General features: G+C 40.0%; 1 protein-coding gene across 5 annotated transcripts in view; it reads left to right on the top strand.

Annotated features, from left to right (window-relative positions):
• The window catches only part of LOC117417127 (arf-GAP with coiled-coil, ANK repeat and PH domain-containing protein 2-like), a 47,975-nt gene that overhangs the window by 5,400 nt on the left and 22,271 nt on the right, over positions 1-20,304 (top strand). For all 5 annotated transcript variants that reach the window (XR_009330661.1, XM_059034330.1, XM_034028973.3 and 2 more), the window contains exons 2-8: positions 12,291-12,348; positions 13,084-13,203; positions 13,332-13,385; positions 16,228-16,286; positions 16,514-16,697; positions 18,842-18,886; positions 19,063-19,158. Coding sequence is in view for 4 of the 5 variants with exons in the window: in XM_059034330.1 (XP_058890313.1) it covers positions 12,291-12,348; positions 13,084-13,203; positions 13,332-13,385; positions 16,228-16,286; positions 16,514-16,697; positions 18,842-18,886; positions 19,063-19,158 (616 nt within the window). In the remaining variant the exon portion in view is untranslated. The remainder of the gene's footprint in view (positions 1-12,290; positions 12,349-13,083; positions 13,204-13,331; positions 13,386-16,227; positions 16,287-16,513; positions 16,698-18,841; positions 18,887-19,062; positions 19,159-20,304) is intronic.

Genomic DNA, 20,304 nt, shown 5'->3' on the forward strand with positions numbered 1-20,304 from the left:
TTATTATCCAGTGTCACAGAAAGGAAAGGAAAGGAGTTATTTTATTTGTGTACTACAAATCAGATTTTTACTGTTAAGCCTGTGCTTTGGTTGGCAGATTTCCAGGCACTGTTCGTGGAGTGATTTCAAGACTAAAGCACTGAAGCCTGGCAGAAATTAACTGTGCCCTTCCCCCCTTCCCAGTGACCTTTGAAACCACATTGCTAATGATACTACATTTCCTAAACCAGTACTGCCAGACTGGAGTGTAATGCACACGACACGATGATTATAGAACCCATTGTTTCCTAGCGCACCATCCCCCTCGCCCATACCCATGTTTGTTTTCTGTTATTGTGCAGGGTGACTGTTGGAGCGCACATGCATGTTTGTCCTCATTGATTGTCAAGTTACAGTTCTGTTTAATAGTTTACCAAGCACATGCACACACCACAGCCTCCCAAGTGAATTTGATCTAATCTAGTGCTTTATTTGGCTTTGAGCTAACAAATATTTTTGGATCCAAGCTGTGCAAAGCAATATATGTGGGTTGTTAGAGGTTGAGGTGTTGTAATTTGTTACTGTAGGTTCAGTGTTGGAACAAATCTTTTTTATTTTTTTTATTTTGTGCCCCTTTTAAAAAAAATAAAAAAAATAAAGATGACAATTTAAAAAAGGGACACCAGTAGCATACCTATTTATTTTGTTTTCAATTCCAGTAACACTGGTGCAAAACCATTACTGGTAATGCCTGTAGAGCTCTGTATTGTTTTAAGGTCTGCCTCTGCAATGGAGATTAACAAATGTTACACAAGCAGAGTAATAACAACACCAATGGGAGATCATATGGAAGATTGTACTTCATCTTTCTGCAGTACCCAGGGACCTGCTGGCCTAAATTTCAGTGTCTAACAGAATCCCTTCTACTGTAATAAAACTACAGTCCAGTTGAATAATCACATCATAGGTCTGTCAATATGTAGCACAGGGGTTCTGGCACACTGTTTTGCAACAAAAGCTGAAGAAAAACAGTTGCTTGTGAGTTGTTGGTTGGAGTCTAGTCTACCAAACAGGTTTTTTTTTGCAACGTCCTTATTAATATCAACTTTGGTTGACAGCCACAAATGATCTAAGAAAGAACTGCTTTCTTCAGTGCTAAAACTCTTTAATGACTATTAAATTGGATACAGATTACAGTACATTAGGAGCCATTACAAATATTTTAAGCAATCTGTAGTGTACAGTTAAGTGATTATATGCCTTTTTAAAATAAAAATGCTTTTCTATATGAATTTTGTTGTTGTGTTATTGTAGTGTGGATGGTGCAGGCGTGATGACTCACTATGATGTTGCTCAGATGTTAAATACACACCCACCATTGACAGTTCTATGAATGGCATTCTAATTTTAGTCTGTGGTTGGATTGATTGGGAAGTCGTGAATTCACTTGCTGGTGTGGGAGTGTTCCTTGGGCTGTTCCGTCTGCCAGGGCTCTACAGTAAACGAGCTATTGCTCAAGGACGCCTGCTGAAAGGGGGGTCAGTGTTGTGAGTCCGAATATCAAGTTCCATTTTAAAAGCATAGTGGATTTAATTTCTCCCCCATATTTGTTACAGTCCTTGTGTGTGTGTGTGTGTGTGTGTGTATGTATAAAGGAAACTGTATCATTGAGAAGTTTAGTACTTGTTTTTACATGCCTCTAGCATCCATGTCTGAATTGCCTGAAATATTAAATTATTAGTTTATTTAGCAGATGCCTTTATCCAAGGCGACTTACAGAGACTAGGGTGGGTGAGATGTTGTAAGTGACTCTGCAGCTGATGCAGAGTTCACACACTCTAGTCTCTTTAAGTTGCCTTTGATAAAGGTGTCTGCTAAATAAACTAATAATAATAATAATGCAATGTGTTGAATATGTGAACTAAATGTGTCTGGATACAGCACTCAGTTGTGCTTTTTCTCCAGAACTGCTGAAGGAGATGATAGCTCTGGCCCAAGAACTGTCGGAGGTCTTGTGATGCAGCTTCTGGTGATCGAGACAATGCTGATCTTGTGCCTGCTTCTTGTAAAGAGAGGCTGACCTTGTGGTGTTACTTACTGTAGGTTTGATCAACAAGCCAAGAGTGTTTAATTGATACGGTGGCTAATTGAATTCCAGCTGATTTAAGTTCACAATATATGCCAAAGCAGTATAAGGGTGTGGAGGCATTCTTTCCAAACAATACATACACAGCAGGTTTGAAAGACATGGTTTCCTGATTATTGTTGTGCACAGTAGTTGAAAATGGAAGCGGTCATTTTATACATGTATTTTCTTAACATACTGTAACTTACTGTGTTGGAATTGCATGTTAAATGAAAGTGTATGTTTGCAGGGCTTTAGTCATCAGTTGTCTGTACGGGAAGTTTGAGTCTGGCTGAGGAAATATAACGTCACTCCTATTACAATTCCCTGAAAACAGGGAAATGCCTGTAAACTAATAAAATGCAAGCTTCTGAAATGGTACAGAGGATTGACCTGGCTTCCTGAGGGAATCTCCATGACGACAGTGGAATGGCAGTCCTGTGGACACTGCAAGTATTTCCTGATTCAAACTTCTCTACTGCAATACTGACTTGTTTTACTCGGCTGCGTGCATACATTATAGGTGAGGTGTCACACGCCTCACTGAGCACAGTGACCATATGAAACTAAAGACATTGTGGAGCACAAGTTATTGGGGGTACAGTAATACTGTCTGTCCTCCGTCACGCTTTCATTTTAACGTGACTTCTTTTTATAGATTGCATGAGTGACATCAATAATACAATATTGATGGCTCTAATTTTGTATTTGCAGCCGTGACGGGGGTCAAGGGTCTCTAACAGACTGTACTTTAAACGTGCATGTCAGTGATTATACTCTGCTGTACCGGCAGCTGTCATGGGTGTGTTGGGTTTGACTCCTAGCCTCCGAACATAATGTTATATGACACCTACCCCTGTCAAGCAAGCTGTTACAAAGTGTTTAACTTGACTAAGAGCATGCTCTGAGGTAGCAGGGTGGCACTGTGGTCCTTCGCACCCTAACATTTGGACAGGTGCCACACAGAAAGAATAACCTGTGAGCCCGCACTGAAAGTGAGTCGTAAAAGCCTGAATGGGTTTCAAGGCTCTTGAGGGTGGACTTGTTGGGTGTACAGGGATGTCCGCTGTTTTACACGAGGTGCCCGTTCCCTGCGGGGTGATGCTTCTGGTGAATATCTGCAACCCTGGTTCAAAATCGCAGCTTCCTGCACTGCTCTAACAGAGCAGCTCTGTAGTACTACCATTGTGGTTACTGCTGTACGTGGGCTGGCTGTGAACAGAGTGCTTTGTTGACTTTGTCACATCCCATGAGGAGCTGTAACTTCCCCTTCTTGTGTTTTTGTGACATGAATGACCTTTCTTTCCAACTCAGTCACAAATGTTTGGATGTTTCAGTCATGGTAGCTGAGACTGCCCTTTGTGCACTGCTTCACTCATTTATTAACTGCACTTCATACAACACATGGCAGTAATGTACAGTGATGGCTTGTATTTTTATGGTATAGTTATACACTACTTGTAGTTGAAATGCACGTACGGTACCAGCACTTCCGTGCTTAATGAACACACAGTGTTATTGTTTCCAACAAGGGTGCAATTGGGTTTAATTGTTGAGTAGCTTGCCCCTGGAGTGCAGTCTGAAGATTACACTCCTCTAAGTATCTCTCTTTAATTTTGTATTGTTTTTATATGTCAAGCTGCTGATTAGCAAAGTAAACTGGTGCCGATTGAATACCTTTCTCAGTCCGGTGGGAGCCTTGTCTCTAAATGAAATCCTTCACAGCGTTTGTAATGCGTTTCCTTTATGCTGATTGCTTAGTAGATCTGAATGATACATTATGTATGATAAGCAATACAACTGCTAAGCAGCTGCTGTACCACTTGACGATTTACATCTGGTACACTTTCCCTGCATCAGCACTTTCAAATCTCACAATTCTGCGGCAAAACTGTGGCAGGAAGAAAATGTTTGTTTTGGCCTGGAAAGGGTGTTCATAGTTCTAGCAGTCATAGCAGGGCTGTATTCATGAAGCATCAACGGTAACATTTCAAAATGATAACGTTGTGTGTTTGAAGCTCAAGCTTTTGTGTTTATACTGTGGAAATTACACAACAACCCCCCACGCCACCACTGCATTTTATGCAGTTAATTCAAGAGCTGTGCATTTACTGCCTGTGTAAGTAGATTCAAAATGAACCTTGAAGCAGCTATAATTCATTCCAATATAACGAGATTGAACTGATCAGACCCCTCCTTTGTATAACGGATACAGAAACACGCAGTGACAACCCTGCAGGAATATGAGCCTGCACTTAGGGTTGGAACAATAGTCGATAATCACGATAATTATTTTGCAATTTTATCGCATTGAAAAATTATTATCAACAATCATTATCGAATGTACATTGAATGTAATTGCACAAAAAAAAACATATGGCAAATGTGTAATATAGCCTAAACAACGTGTTGCTTTTATTGCTTCTTTATTTTAAACTACAGACATGAGTGCGATACTGCAGCCTATGAATAAGTGAGTGCTCGGCACCGTTACCATGGCGTTGCTATTGTAAAAAAGGTAGTTGCATAACTAGAAGAGAGTTAACTTTTAATGGAAGGATAGGCAGTTTATTTTATTCAGCTGTCTGCATACAAGCAGCCATGTGCAACTCAGTATGTTCCTAATAACACACACACACACACACACACACACACACACACACAAGATTCTCTAATGGCAGATTCGCCACACAAGTAAAGAAAACAAATATATATATATATATATATATATATATATATATATATATATATATATATATAAAATTTCTTTTCTTAGCAGACGCCCTTATCCAGAGCGACTTACAATTGTTACAAGATATCACATTATTTTTACATACAATTACCCTTTTATACAGTTGGGTTTTTACTGGAGCAATCTAAGTAAAGTACCTTGCTCAAGGGTACAGCAGCAGTACCCTCCGGTCAAGAGTCCAGAGCCCTAACCTCTACTCCACACTGCTGCCCCATATATATATAATATTGTTTTATAGGAAAACTATATACAAATTACAATAAGTGTGTATTCATACTCGCGTTTGTTCTGCAGGGCATCCACTAGAAATTTAAAAACTCGGCACATAAACTGTCTAGGGTTTTTCTTTTTTTTTTTTTCTAAACTGAGTTACTTAGACTGCTGGTTGTCATGCTGCTCAAGTATAAATTTGATAAAATCACAAGAATTTGTAATATTTTATTTATTTCGGCCGATAATCACGATTACCGTGATAATTTACAGAAGATAATCGATACCTGAAAATGTCATTATAGTCCAACCCTACCCGCATTGCAAGCAAAGGACTATAGTGTGAAAATGTACAGCACTGTGTCATTACAAAAACACACCAACAGCAAAAGAAACAGCTTTTCTGTCTGAATGTATAATGCCTAAAGCACATGACCAATGTCTTTTTTTTTTTTTTTTTTTTTTTTTCATGTCCGATCAGTGCCAAAGTTACTGCTTTTCACATTTACTTGAATTTCCAATAATCCCTTTTGGATGCTTTCATTCCCAGGCGCAGGAACATCATGTCTAGACAATAAGTTCATGGCAAAATTTAGTTAAAAATGAAATTATTCACTTCATTATTGCAAGAACTGGAATGAAATCCATCCACACGCCATATTTGAAGCTATTTCAGCAGTATGTAGGGTCAACCTTTGGTACTGATTATTAATAATACAAATTATTATTATTAATATTATTATTATTATTATTATTATTATTATTATTATTATTATTATTATTATTGTTATTATTGTTATTATTATTGTCATTTCTTCGCAGACGCTCTTATCCAGGGCGACTTAGTTGTAAACAAAAATACATTTCAAGAATCACAGTACAAGTATTAATACAATTAAGAGCAAGATAAAATACAATGAATAATATCTCTTGATAATCAGGTAAAAACACACACAGACAAGATCAATGAGGTTTTTGCTGTGCATTCAAAGTATTGATTGAAAGAACGAAGGTGCTGATCAGCTGTACTGCCTTCAGTGTCTCATGGCTCATAATCATATATAATTACATGCACACAGACAGACAATGCTCCCTCACTATAAGGCTCTTGCTTATAACGTGCCTCGGATATAACGCTCCTACAGCAGATCCCCCAATTCCCTATACTAGTGAGATTCATGCAATATTTCTACAGTAAATACAGTACCGGTGTTCAAACTGTAAACAACTCAGTCTAACTTCCATTTCTGTCTCTCCCTTTAGATCCCGTATCTGAACTGAAGAAAAGCACAGACATTCGTTTTATAACTAAATAAATATTAGGTCTATTACGTGGTTATCTTTCCTAATGTATTTACCTTTTTGCTGCGAGAGGAGCTGCGGCTTTCTCTGGGAGACGAGACGCTTCAGCCCCACTCCGGCAGCCGAACCTGGGGCGAGCCCATTCCCTCTTCCCCTCGCCCGACCCGCTCTCCTCTCACACTTGGTTTGCTTGTCTGTCGCTTCGAACTGAACTCCCAACTGCCATTTAGCCAGGCTATTTATAGTTTAAAAACTGCTAAGTTAAATGATCCATGAGTGGGAATGTTACCTTTTTTGTAAAAAAAAAATATAGCGTTGATTACATGGTGCTTTATGCATGGTTAATTAATGGAAATTTACATTTTTGCTTCAGTATATATGCATTATAGAGAGGGAGTTATTTTGTATTTTAGTTAGATGGGTGTTGTTATGTGTCCCGCCCCCTCCCTCGGTTATAACGCTCATATTGTTTGTCCCCCGAGACCCACATTATAGCGAGGGAGCACTATACTAACATCACAGAACTTGGAAGAGAGTGAGAATCAATCAATCAATCCTCTCCAGCAGTGATGAACAGAATTCTGAGAGCACTGTGCTGTAGCTCCTCTCAAACTGAAATATCTTATACTGTAGTTGGATAAGGAAAGGCTGCCTTTTCCTTTGAACTCTCACTACATTAGCTGCACTTCAGAGGTTTAAACAGCTTTAGAGAACGTCAGATTCCTCATAGTATTGCGAGTGCATTATCAGAACTACAGGCTACAGGGGAGATTTTTTGTACTCCTTTCACTAAGCTGTAACCTGTGTGTCCTGGGAGCCACACAGGCTAAGATCCAAAAGCAGGAAACCTCTGCTGATAGCTCTATAGCAGGCAATGTTCGCCAAGGCAAAGAAAATCTCTTTTAAACAGAATTAGACAATAAATCCAGAGAAAGTCCCATAGACAATCAGATTAGTCACTCGCATCTTCAGAGCTTTCACAATTGAATAGACATTTACTGTGTTGTACACTGTTATAAATGTTTTTGTGACGCATAAAACATCTATACATGCTTTTTGTTCATTCTGTCCAACCACAATCTGGTGGTTACAGATTGCTATTAATAGGTTGACTATTTTCCAGTCTAAAACCTGAAGTGAACAGAATGCCATGCATTGATAAAGCTAAAGCTTAGTGACAGACTAAAAGATTTACTTAGCCAGATTTTAAAAAAAAACACATTTTTGTATTGGAGTCGTTTCCAAGAAGACAAAAGACCTCCTGCTCGGATGGTCTCTTTCTCCTCAGCTGGGAAGGAAGTTCGTTCCACATTCCTAACTCTGTGTGCTCATTTCTGTGTTCGCACAGTGCGCTAGGACGTTGCTGACTGACTGACCCATTCCAAGAGATTTGGCTGGGGTTTCTGATTTTAAGAAATTCCATTTGTCCCTTGAGTTTTATGCAAGCAGTCCTGGAGACTACAGTAAGCTTGTCTCTCCGTTGTTCACAAGCCCCAGGAGGGAGCTCTTGAACAATCCTTAGCTGTCCCTCCTTGTGATTTCATGACGAGCACGGTAGCTTTTATGCTGTGTAACCCCAGAGTGGAAGCGGACACACGTCGCTCTGGTTACTATAAACTGCAGTAGTTAATGAGAACCTAAAGGAAAGCTGGCTCCTGCTCTACAGGTTAAACCCTGTAGCCAGGCAGCACTTTTATTGAAGCTATTTAGATGTCACTGGAGGGTAATGTGTTCAACAGTAATACTGCTGAGATGCTTGTCTTCAGTGGTAGTGATTTAAAGATTTGTTGGCTCAGCAGTCGGCCCGTGGGTCATTCGTCTACAGCATTAACAAGGACCAGCTATAATCTGGGCCTGCATATTGTTAACATTTTTACCTATTAGATGGAAAACATATCATGTTGCAGGCTTTCAATAAATGTCACTATTTATATGCAACAATTGACCTCCTGAAGGAGCTTGGCGTATCATTGAGTGCAACGCTGCCTGTGACCTAAAGACATTTCTGTTGTTTGGCTATTGCAGTGGCCTATGTAAAAATATCTCTGCTGAGCTAAGCCTAGTTCCTAATGCCTAGAAAGATCCCTGCTTATAAAACCAACGTTTCCAGTTGCCACCAGTCTTTGAAAGAAGCACGGCTAGTGTAAGACTTTGGTACCTGTTACAGTAGCTACAGGACTTCAGACCCTGAATGTACAAGTTCTGCCCTAGCCTCTGACTGCAGTTTTATTACAGTTCCTCTGAGTTGCACTATTAGAGCTGTGTAGTGCTGCTAAGTAAACCCAGCTCTCTCCCTGAATTGCGCTGTGCCCGGGGGTGGTGTGAAGCAGTGCGCTGTGGTGGCTCTGCTGCCTGTGCACTGGGGGCTCATGAGTTATGCTGTCAAGCTCTGCCCTTGTGTAGTGTAGGAGACTCCAGATGTGCAGGCTAACATTGGCAGAGCTGCTTCAGCTCCAGCTGGAGGGAAAACAGCCTCTGCTTTGTCAATGTGATCGATGCAACATGCATGCAGACATAGCAGGGCCCACAATTTTAAAACCTCAAGTACAGTGGTGCATACAGTAGCTGAAATCTGCACCCTGTCCTGCATGCTTCGTAGTTCTCCACAAGGAGTTGAGGCAGCAGTGTGGAGTAGTGGTTAGGGCTCTGGACTCTTGACCGTAGGGTCGTGGGTTCAATCCCCGGTTGGGGACACTGTTGCTGTACCCTTGAGCAAGGTACTTTACCTAGATTGCTCCAGTAAAAATGGGCAATTGTATGTAAAAAATAATGTGTTAAAAAATAATGTAAATGTATGTAAAAATAATGTGATATCTTGTAACAATTGTAAGTCGCCCTGGATAAGGGCGTCTGCTAATAAATAAATAATAATAATAATTGCATATTTATTGATTCACCAAAATATTTTTTTCGCTATTTCTGATTATATGGAATTTTATATATATATATATATATAATATATATATATATATATATATATAAAGTAATTTCATTGTGAATCTTAAACCTGGTTCATGAAATCTACCTTTTGGATGAATATTAGACTTTGTCCTTCAAAGATTAGTGCTGATTGGGGTCTGTAAAGCCAGATGAGAAAGTTTAGGGTTTTCCATTTTAGCTCAGCGATTTTACAAAAAAAAAAAAAAAAATCTGGCATTTAAAGTACAAACTAAAGGAGGTAATTGCCAGTGGCTGGGCTAATCTGATTTGCATGATCAGACAACTTAATAACTAAACTTGAGATAGAGAACTGATTCAGTTACCTCCAAACTGAATTCAAGCTTTTCAAAATAATTTCACTTGTTCTCGTGATGTGCATTTATTTTCAATAACCGTCCACTGTGTAGGGAAAAAAAATAAAATAACAGAAATCTGATGTTTGGAGATAATTTGAATCAGTTACAGCAGCTCAGCAGAGGAGATGTCAAAATACCTATTTTGTGCAGCCTTGGATGACAATCACCAATCCAGAGCATCTTAATACAGCAAATCTAAAAACAAGCATTTTCCGAAGAAGTGGTGGAAAAAAATGAAGCATCTGCCTGAAGGGGCATGTAGGTTAATGGTAATGAGGGCTCTTGGGAGGAGAGGTACTGCAGAGGAACACTTTCAGAGCTCTGTCTCTGTGCACTGTGTGCCTGCAGGAAGGGTGGCCAACTTCTGTATGATAACTCATTTCCTTCTGGCAGCTGTTTCACATAAATTCATAATCTACAGCTTGCAGTCTGGGTATTTCGCTTGGCATTAAAAAAGCATTTTGTGTGTTTTGCTGTAATAAAGGCCTCGTACAGTACAGTGGCTGATATTTTAGGAGAAGAATGCAGTGTTAAAGAATGATGTTTTTCAGTACTGTCTGTGGTGTCCGCACAGAATAATTGAAAGGCTGGCAAAACTGATTTCGGCAGGCTGTGTGAGCCGGTGGGTGCCATGGTTTTTGCAGTTGTCCTGTACGTTTCCAACCATGCAATTGCATGACGTTATTGGATTTACAGCTTTCTGCAGAACCTTCACTATTGTAGAACATATGCTCACATCCTGTAGCAGGCTTTAGCCCATTCTGTATATCTATTGATTAATAAACATCTGTCCCCAAACCAAGCAGCAGCAGTATTAATACCAGTTCCCATAAGCACCTCGGTAAACAAATGATTGCCGTAGACAGCTGAGCTACTGTCACTCAGCTGGAAAGGGAACAAGCAGTTCGTGCTGTTAAAAACCAGGGGGATTACTTCACGATGGCTTCTGAATAAAACCAAACCTGACGTGTAGTTTCAGTTTGCTTTTCTCTGATCCTGTTTTGTGCAAGTACTGTACTGTGCTGTACTGTACGTTTCATCACAAGTTACTTTTGTCTGAGGAACATTACCATCCGAAAGAAGAACTAGAGATAAACAAAAAAAACATCCAGGTGGCCTATTGAATCAGCATTCAGGTTATTTGTTTTATTAGGAATATTTATCGTTGTTATTCCATTAAGAAAAAAAACAAACAGCAGAGAAAAGGCTTCCAGGTAGCTTAGGTGGGACTCATTTTGTGATCAATAAATCACGTCCTTTTTTCTTAGAGCATTGTCTGGGTGTCCCCTCCTCCCTTTCCTTACACACAACCCCAACGTGATGTCATTGCCTCAGTCCTTTTGTTCTTGTAGGGCCGTCATTATCTTTTGGGCAGTGACATTTTCATTTCTGCTGCTGGCATCTTGACCTTGGTGCGTGTTTCTTCTTGTTTCTTTACTGTGTGGTTGGAATTACTGTGTGTAACTTTGGTTTCAAAGACTGCTACGAATAGCCTTGAAAGGGAGTGTTCATGTGTCACTGTCAGCTGAGCAACAAGGCAGATTATTTTAGGTGGAGCTGGGGCTGTAATCAGAGGGATGCATTGTGTGAAACAGAGAGTCTAAGTAGTTTAATAATTGCACCCTGTGTTCTTTTTTTATTTTTTATGTTGAGACACCATATTTGGTGGATTTTGAAAAATATTTCTTAAGCATCTGGTGTGGAGGTCACTGTGCAGTACCTTATCTAGTAGCTGTTAAAACAAGCATGACTGACTGCTGCACAGCTCCTGATGTGCATGTCTTCATAGACTGGGGATGCAGTGCTACACAATGATTCTGTTCTGCTTCTACTTCCAAATCCCTGTGAGCCTGTCAGTTCCCTGCTCAATCCCCAGTCACTGCTGCAGGCCAATGCCCAAAACAAAGAAAAGAATGGAAAAGACTTTCTGCATCGTTCTCCAGTCAAATACAAACACTATGTAAACGTGTGCGTTAAATAAAGATGTAGTGATATTATTTTTAGATTTCTGCAATTACAAACACAGCTCTGAAGTTTCCATTAGTTCTTTCAATTCCTCTGTGGTTGTTAGAACCTGCTTCTGCCAAGAATCACATGTGCAATTTCTGCACTCATGAAAACTCACAAAGGCAATACAATGTACAATAACAATAACACATCCTCTATCATGTTTACCAGGATACCTACATGGTTTAACCCCCCCCCACATACATTATATCAGAATTGAAATCAATTTACACTGGAAGCCAAATTGACCAAATCTTCAAAGTAAAATCAAATACCTTTCATGCATCATCACTGTCTGAGAAACACTGACAGCCTTTTAATGGTATTTTTGGGTGACTAGCTGTGTAAATTGTTCCTTTTACACTTTTTAATAGGCTGTGAAATACTGCCTAAGGACACAACAGGATTACTGTAGCCGTAACTGAGAGGAACACTACGAGGGGCACAAAAAGAACGTGCTTGTTGGAATAATCTGTAGTTGCCTCTCGGGGGGGGGCTTGTGGTTTATAGAACGGGGGGGGCACGACTGTTCTGGTCGAGGAAAAGCATCTGCAGCGGTTTGTTCTGGACGCTCCTGGAATGTGATTTGGGTGTTCATGCTCTCTGTTTTACTCAACAGGGCAGCAATCGAGGAGGTAGAGGGAGATGTATCCGAACTGGAATCCAAGCTTGATAAGGTGAGTCCCAAGTGCCAAGGTCCTGATAAACAGTACCGCACAGGACTGTGGGCAGGAGATACTGTGTCTGGTTCAGTACAAGTGCTTTCTTTGCTTTAAGGAGAGGACTCTGAACCTGAAATGGTGGCAGTGTACTGTATATGGCTTGGCTCAATCCCTCCTCCCCCACCTCTCTCTGCTGTACATTACTTGTCTTTATGTAACTGGTGGAGAGCTTGTTCGCTCACGCTGCGAGTGTTTTTAATGAGCGGAGGTGGAAGTGAGAACACTGAAGGCAGGGAGTGCAGTTAACAAGCGACTGTCCATGCCGCTGGTGTTGTGTTTGATGGGATTATTCCCTTGCCAGGTTAGCTCTCTGATGCCGATAGACTGTACTCCTCAGGGGGATCTGAGCTAAACTTGGTCCCCTCTGTGATGCGATCCCTAGGGGCCCCTCTCTTCTAGCCAGCACAGAAAAACGCTGTCCTGTTGAAAGCTGCACCTCCGTGGGAGCTGGTTGCAACAATGAAGAGAGATGTGTGGGGCACTGGCTTCTATTGTCTGCTTAATTAACCTTGGAGCTGGTGTGATGCTGTTAGTTAAAGTTCATGAGTACTCTGAAGCAAGGGAGTAGTAGGGATGTTACTTGTGAAACACACAAGTGGTGAAGCTGTGTGCAAACAAGACCCCTTCCAGTGTATGATTTCATTTTTCCTAAATTAAAAAAAAAATAAACAAACTTTTTTTTTGTTGTAGCTGGTAAAGCTTTGTATTGGAATGATCGATGCTGGCAAGGTGTACAATACAGCCAACAAACAGTTTGTGAATGGAGTCCGAGAACTTGCCCAGCAGTCTGCCAAAGACGAGGTCATTGAGGTAAGTGTCCCTGGGGATTTGGCAATAAAGCATTTCATATTCAGTATTTTTATAATCTTATAGAATGTTTTTTTCATTAGTATGTTACTGTTCTTTTTTTGCTCTTGTCTTTTTTGTGTTCAATACAGACCAGCTTGACGAAATTTGCTGAAAGCCTGCAGGAGATGATCAATTATCATACAGTAAGTGATCAGAAATCAATCAAACAACAAACTAGCATTCCTCCCATTGGTACACTGGAAGGGCCATCAGTGACAGCCATTGAGAATTAAACCTATACTCCCTGTGATTTGGTATAACACAACAGTTTAGATCTATTATAGCGAGTGATGGAAAAGATTGACTTCCCTTCCAAGAGTCCAACATCCTCATTAACATGTATTATTCATCTAGTTTTTCTTAAAGCTGCCACCATATGCCCAGTGAGTCACAATCTGCTTGAAATTCCCCAAGCGGAACAGCTCAATAAAATTAGCGAGGGTGTCATCATGAGTTGGTTGGTGCAGTTGATTTGTTTTTGAGTTCACAAGATGCACTGCAAATCCTCTTAAAGGAAGCAGTGTCAGCTGCCTTGTTATACAGATAGCTTGTTTCCTATTGCCAGCCGGCCTGCTTGTGTGAGAGAAGTGCCAGCTAGTGGTGGATCTGTGAAGTGCATTCACATTCACAATAAGTCTTCAGGACAGCATGCGACCTGGGATAAGAGAAGCTTTAAAATGGCATTGCTAGGTACTGCTTTGACCCTGCAACTCAAATTAGTTATATGTATTGTAGCTACAGTGTATTTTACAGGGGTTCTACAACTGAGAAAACAATACAATATAAACTAGAAAAGCGGAAACACACATGTTTTCAAATGTGGTCTGTATGAATATCCACAAACCTGGGTGTGTTAGGCACAAGGAGAAGCAAAGTGCAGATTGATATTGGCCCATATTTGAAAACCCTGGCATGTGTGATATTGCTTTTCTAAAAGCCAAAGTGAAGTGATTGGCGAATGAATCAGAGTGGTTCTACAGGGTCCAAGTCGTGCTTGTATAATGACACATTTGGAGTAGGAACACTTGTTAGGCGTGAATGTGACTGCTCCCTCTTTCCTTGCCAGTTAATTTACAGCACAGAAAAAAGGGAACTGTTTACCGTGTCACAAACTGTTAAAGAAAAGTACTTCGCTTTGCTGTGCAGTAAATGCGTGCGTGCGTTTTAGTTGCAGTCGTCGCTGTTGACGTAGAATATAATGCCGTATGATTTACTGTTTTCTTGTTTTGAAGTCATGGAAACTTGGGTTTCAGTAAAAGAAGAAGCTTGTGACTCGCTGTGTACCAGATATACCACTGAAATGAGATGTGGTTCAATCAGCTGACACAGGGTAAAATCCTGAAGAACTTGTGCTCATTAGTCACGGTCGGGAGGACAGGCTTGGAATCTGTGTGTAGAATTCTCTTTCCCTTTTCTTTTTTCTTTTGTAAATCTGAACCATTTTAAAGACTTTGGTTTTTCATTCCGTCTGCAGTTTGTGTCTGCAGGTGCTCATGAATTAACAGCACTCGTGCAACAAGGGAAGACGATATGTCATTGTGCTCTAGATATTTAGTAGTTAGTACTAATATGTGTAAACATCCTATCTTGCCATGTAAATGTTATTGGAATTGCTGTTTACACTGCTTTTGAATGGCCTCTTCTTTGAGCCTTGTTTGTAACCATGCATGCAGATCCGGAGTTGGAGTTTCACTTCCCAAGTCTAATTTGGCCCCTGGGCAGTGTACTGTATAACAGTGTTGTGTGGGACTATAAGAAAGGCAGTTTTGCTATTCAGCAATGTTGGTCTAAAGTGTGTCTGACCTTCATCTGTATTCCTTTAACTGAACATCTATTTAATCAATCAGTCCATTTGTAGTCATGGCATCAGTGACCTCCTTCAATATTGATGGCATCTAGGAAAGTGGATTACCAAGAAGGCTTAATTAGCGCTGTTCAAAACCTAATGTGGAAATCCTGGGTGTTTCCTATCAATTAGTTTCGGGACTGAGCAGACGCAATGCAGCGTCACGGTGTAGGGAAATAGGACTGATACAGTCTGCAGGGCCAGCGTTATCAAGGTCCTCCCACCAAGTATGTGAAAGGAAATATCAATAAGGTTTCAAAGGTTGTTTTACTAGTTATGTTGAGTCTGTGCCATGTGCATATTGCACGCCCCTTAAAAATGGCAGATATAACTTAAATGAAAAGGCATTTACAACAGAACTTAATAAGGGGAAGTGTAGAATCCAGGCCGTGGTCACTTAACCTTACTGTGGTCATCTTAAAGGGTATATAAGGACCTTTTTATTTTATTGTGTTACATGTTCCCATGTGTTGCTACAGCTGTTTAAGTAAGGTGTGTGTTGTTTTAAAAAAAATATATTTTATTTTTTTACACTTTGACCACTTTTTTTAAGTTTAATGGCATTCCCTGCCTCAAGATGTACCTGCATGGACCTCTCAGAACTACATTTCCCATCACCCTCCTGCTCACTGGTAAATCCATCTCCGTTCCATATGTGAGCAGGAGGATGATGGGAAATGTAGTTCTGAGAAGCCATCTTGAGGCAGGGAATGCAATTTAAAAGTTTAAAGAAGTGGTCAAAATGTAAAAAACAAAAATTTAAACAATACACACACCTTATGTAATCAGTTGTAGCAACACATGGGAACATGTTACACAATCAAATAAAAAGGTCCTTATGTGCCCTTTAATGATTGTATTGTACAGTATACCTACACTGCAGGTGCTGCAATAGTCATCATTTATGCACATTCATTATTTTTACTACTTAAAAGTTTTACTTATCATGAATATTCTATTATCGGGACCTGTGCAAAAAAATGCTTACTTATGTCTAGTTTTCATAACTATAAAGCATTAACTGTCTTTTTAAAATGATTGCTGTTATTCTTTAAATAATATACTGATACATAATGAAGGTTTGTAGTCCAGTCGTGTATTATGTATAATTTTGGAATTCCCTTTTTGTTTCTTTTCAGATCCTGTTTGACCAAGCCCAGAGATCCATCAAGTCACAGCTTATGACGTTTGTGAAAGAGTAAGTGTTTCAGATTTCCAGTGCCTCTCTTCCTTGGGTAATAACTTCAAATGACCCAGAAGAGCTTCATTACTGTACTTCGGGGCTCCCCCCACATCAGGTGCTCTGCTCATCTTTATGGCTTTTATTTATAATTCATACAGTAGCCTTATGTGAAGCAGCCTGACGGTAATAGATTAACAGATGCAAATACGACTGCGCTGAATCCCGAGTGTTGTGTTTGACAGAGATCTGCGCAAGTTCAAGGATGCGAAGAAGCAGTTTGACAAGGTCAGCGAGGAGAAGGAGACCGCGCTGGTGAAGAACGCACAGGTGGCTCGCAACAAGCAGCACGAGGTGGAGGAGGCCACTAACATCCTGACCGCAACCAGGAAGTGTTTCAGACACATCGCTCTGGACTACGTGCTGCAGGTGGGCACGAGACTGGAGAGCGTGCTCAAGAGGAGTATTGTCCAATGAGGGTGCTGCTTCAAAACTACATTTGCGTGTCTATAGTAGCACTCCTGCATATATATATAAGTTCTTATATTGTAGCATGCACTGACTGTCCAAATGTTGAGGTGCATTTAAATGTATATACTGTGTTTGCTATATGATAATGCCTGTGGTCTTTTGAGCCCAATTGAGAAAGGGGAGCACTGTAATAAATTGAAAATGTTTATTGTTATAATAAAAAAAAAATCTAATATCATGCTTCATAGCTAAAGATTGAATGCAAAGGTCAGCTTGGACAAGAACAATGTTAGATATTGCTACTTATTCAAATGACGTGCAGTAGGTGGGCCCGCAGGAATCCCACCTTGATTTTTGACTTGAGCCCCATTGAGTGTTAAAGCCTTGTATTTATTATAAGTGGGGGTTTAGCACAGTTTAATGTTACTGTTTTTTTTTTTATTTACATCAGCCAATAGCGTAACTGCATTTAGACAATTTTTGCATTTTTAAATGACTTTCAGTAATTGCAGTTCTCTAAAATAACTTAATTAACTAAATTATGTAAAATGCCAGTCATACCCATAATAAAGTAAAAAATCTGCCATTAGCTTTAAGTTGTATCTGTTGTGTTTTAAAAACCCAGGCGTAATTGTAAAAGCATATTATAACTGAATATGGACATTGCATAACCTTGTTAACGGACTGCTGTGAAATAGCATTAGCAGAAAAAGAGGAGTAATGGTTCGAGACTGTCCTCTTGATGAATTTCGTACAGACAGGACTGGAGAATACAAATATTATCAGATTGATTTCCTGAAGACAAGAGTCCCGATTCTAGCCCTTCATGTGTAGCACTTTAATACTTCTCCTTAGTGTTCCAGCCTCATGACGTAACTGGCACGTCACTTTCTTGCTAATTGCATTTAAAGCTTGTGAAACAAAGAATCGCACCTTACTGTGTGAGTTTAATAGGACACCAGTGAAACAGATAGATATACATCTATGCCTTTATTAAAAGGCATGGATGTATATTTGAGACGTTTCTGTCACCCTTTCTAGGGTCAAGCAATAAACTGCACACACCGTTTATTAGAGGAATGTATGAAAAACAACACGGCACCATAACGTCGTGGCCTATATTACGTTTCATGGTACATTGAAAATGAGGGTGTCCTTCTTTTGAGCTGTGACGCTGCTGCAGGACCAGTTTATTGTTATTTTTTTTGTTTTTTACCCTGCAATGTTAAAAGAAAGAGAAGTCGACTAAGCGTGGCAGAAACCAATTTTCTGCATTTGTTTATCTCAAACCGCAACTCCCTGCTTCACTTCATTGGCTGCACAAGTACTGTTAATGAGGCAAACAAACCAAACCCAGCCCAGCTGGAAATGTAGTAAGAGGGGAGGGCAAGAATATGTTCTGCTTCCTCCTTTTGAGGACAGACGGGTCACTGTTTTGTCAGCAGATTTAAAGCATGGAAAGAGCATAGATATTGAATAGTCTGGCAGACAGGCCTTGCTTACTGTGTGTGATTTATATGCAGTCAAATTAACTGTTAAGGAGTCATTGGATAAATAGGTCACAAATTAGTTTTGTGCACTTCAATGAATGAGAAAGACCTTCGGTGCACTGTCCAGTTTAGACTACTGCCCTGCTGCTGTGTCTGTTCATTCAGTGGTTGGTGATGAAGCTGAATAATTTCTCATTTGCTCTATCTAGTGGCTAAAGTGTAATATTACAGACTGTGAGGCACCCATTTATTTTGATTTAGAAAAATACAGTATTTAACAACTTGTGTTAATTTTATTTTTTAAATTCAAACGTCCCAGATGTAAAGTGGTGTGTGTTATTTTTTATTTTATTTTAATTGTTTTAATGCAAGGAAGTGCTTGGTTCAGAGCAGTTACCTGTTGGATTTAAGCATTTAAAGCTGCTGCCCATTGAAGTCCATCAAGTCTTGTGTGCAGGTCTACTGTATGAGTGTTCTGACTCTGTAAGATGTGTAGAGAGGAGGCTGGCATGACAACATACTTTGTCATCTGATTTTAAAACAAATATACAAACTGTTTACTGCCCCTTGTTGCATTTAGTAACCCTAAATATGTTGTTGTTTTTCTTACAGATTAATGTCCTACAGTCCAAAAGGAGATCTGAAATTTTAAAATCGGTGAGAATGTATATTTTAATTTATTTAACTAACGCCATCAATTATTTTGTTACTGTCAGGAAATACAGTATGCAAAGTGGTCTCTAAAAAGCTGCCATTAAGGAATCTGGCTTGCTGTTAAATGGTAGTGATTTTTATTTTTATCGTTTTGATCTTTTTCTCTTTTCTCCTTGCAGATGCTCTCCTTCATGTACGCCCACCTCACCTTTTTCCATCAGGGCTATGACTTGTTCAGAGACCTGCAGCCGCTTATGAAACAGCTCGGAGGGCAGGTGAGTCCTGGGGCCTCACTGGTTTATCTCTCTCATAATCCCTGTGTAACGAGCACGTGTAGGTGTATTGACTCTCCATTCGAATCTCATAGTAGCTAGAAAGCAGTTTGAGCCTGCTAGTCGTTTACTCTATATGCAACCACTACCATTGTGACACATGCACTAGCTCTAGTCAACCCTTCTCTGTGTCTCTCCCACTTGTTATATGCTTTTGAATGTTTATATTCTGTTGGTGACGTTGCATAGACATCTGCAGTAGAAAGATCTGTTGCTGTAATTAATGTGATATATTACACAAGGGGTGGGTAAGACACCTTCAGCAGTTTCAGCCATTCTTTATTTTATAATCTTAATTCAACACCTGAGCTTGTTGCCTTTCCACAGAAACACAAAATCCAAGCTCATAATAAAACAAGGAATGGATCATGCTGCTATTCAGTGGGAGTCTCATTGCATCAGCCGTCCTGTGATCAAATCAACAGAAATTTTTTTTTTGGGGAGGTTTTTTGGCCTTAAAATAGAAACAGGAAGTAGCCTCCTCTCTGTCATTCACCAGTGAGTTTTGAAGGTAGTCTGAGAGTGCGTGACAGGGAATTCCCGTAATGGGATCTTTGTGTTGGGAGTGAGGGCACAAGGCAGAAGGTATGATAGTAACTAGTACAGTAAGCAGATCATTGAGGAGGCAAGGCGGCTCCTTTCACATCAAAGTTAAGGCTCCTGGTATCTCAAGAGCCAGTGGTCCTGTGACATGAGGCTAAAGGAACTGGAACATCTGTGTCTGGAAGCATGGCGGAGCTGCCTGCAGGTCAGGAGTTACTGGGGCTTGGGGTCTCCATACAGGATGTCGTTGACAGACAGGGAGGGGGCTGGGGGGTGAGAATGTAGATTGTTCACACTAAGAGGTTGTGGATGTTTGGAAAATGGATTTGGAAATGTATTGATTTTTTTTTTAAAAAGTAAATATAAAGGTCTTTGTAGGAATAGAGGAGGCAAGTATGGAGAAAATGGGCCGTTATGAATATACTGTATAGTATTGCATCTATGAAGGTGGTATTGGCTATTGGTATTTGGAGATGCTTTATATCAGATCTGAAGTGTGATATTTGGTTAATGATGTTTTTTCAGTTTGTGATGCTGTGGGGACAG

Source organism: Acipenser ruthenus, chromosome 12, assembly GCF_902713425.1.
Source record: "Acipenser ruthenus chromosome 12, fAciRut3.2 maternal haplotype, whole genome shotgun sequence".
NCBI classification, from domain to species: domain Eukaryota; kingdom Metazoa; phylum Chordata; class Actinopteri; order Acipenseriformes; family Acipenseridae; genus Acipenser; species Acipenser ruthenus.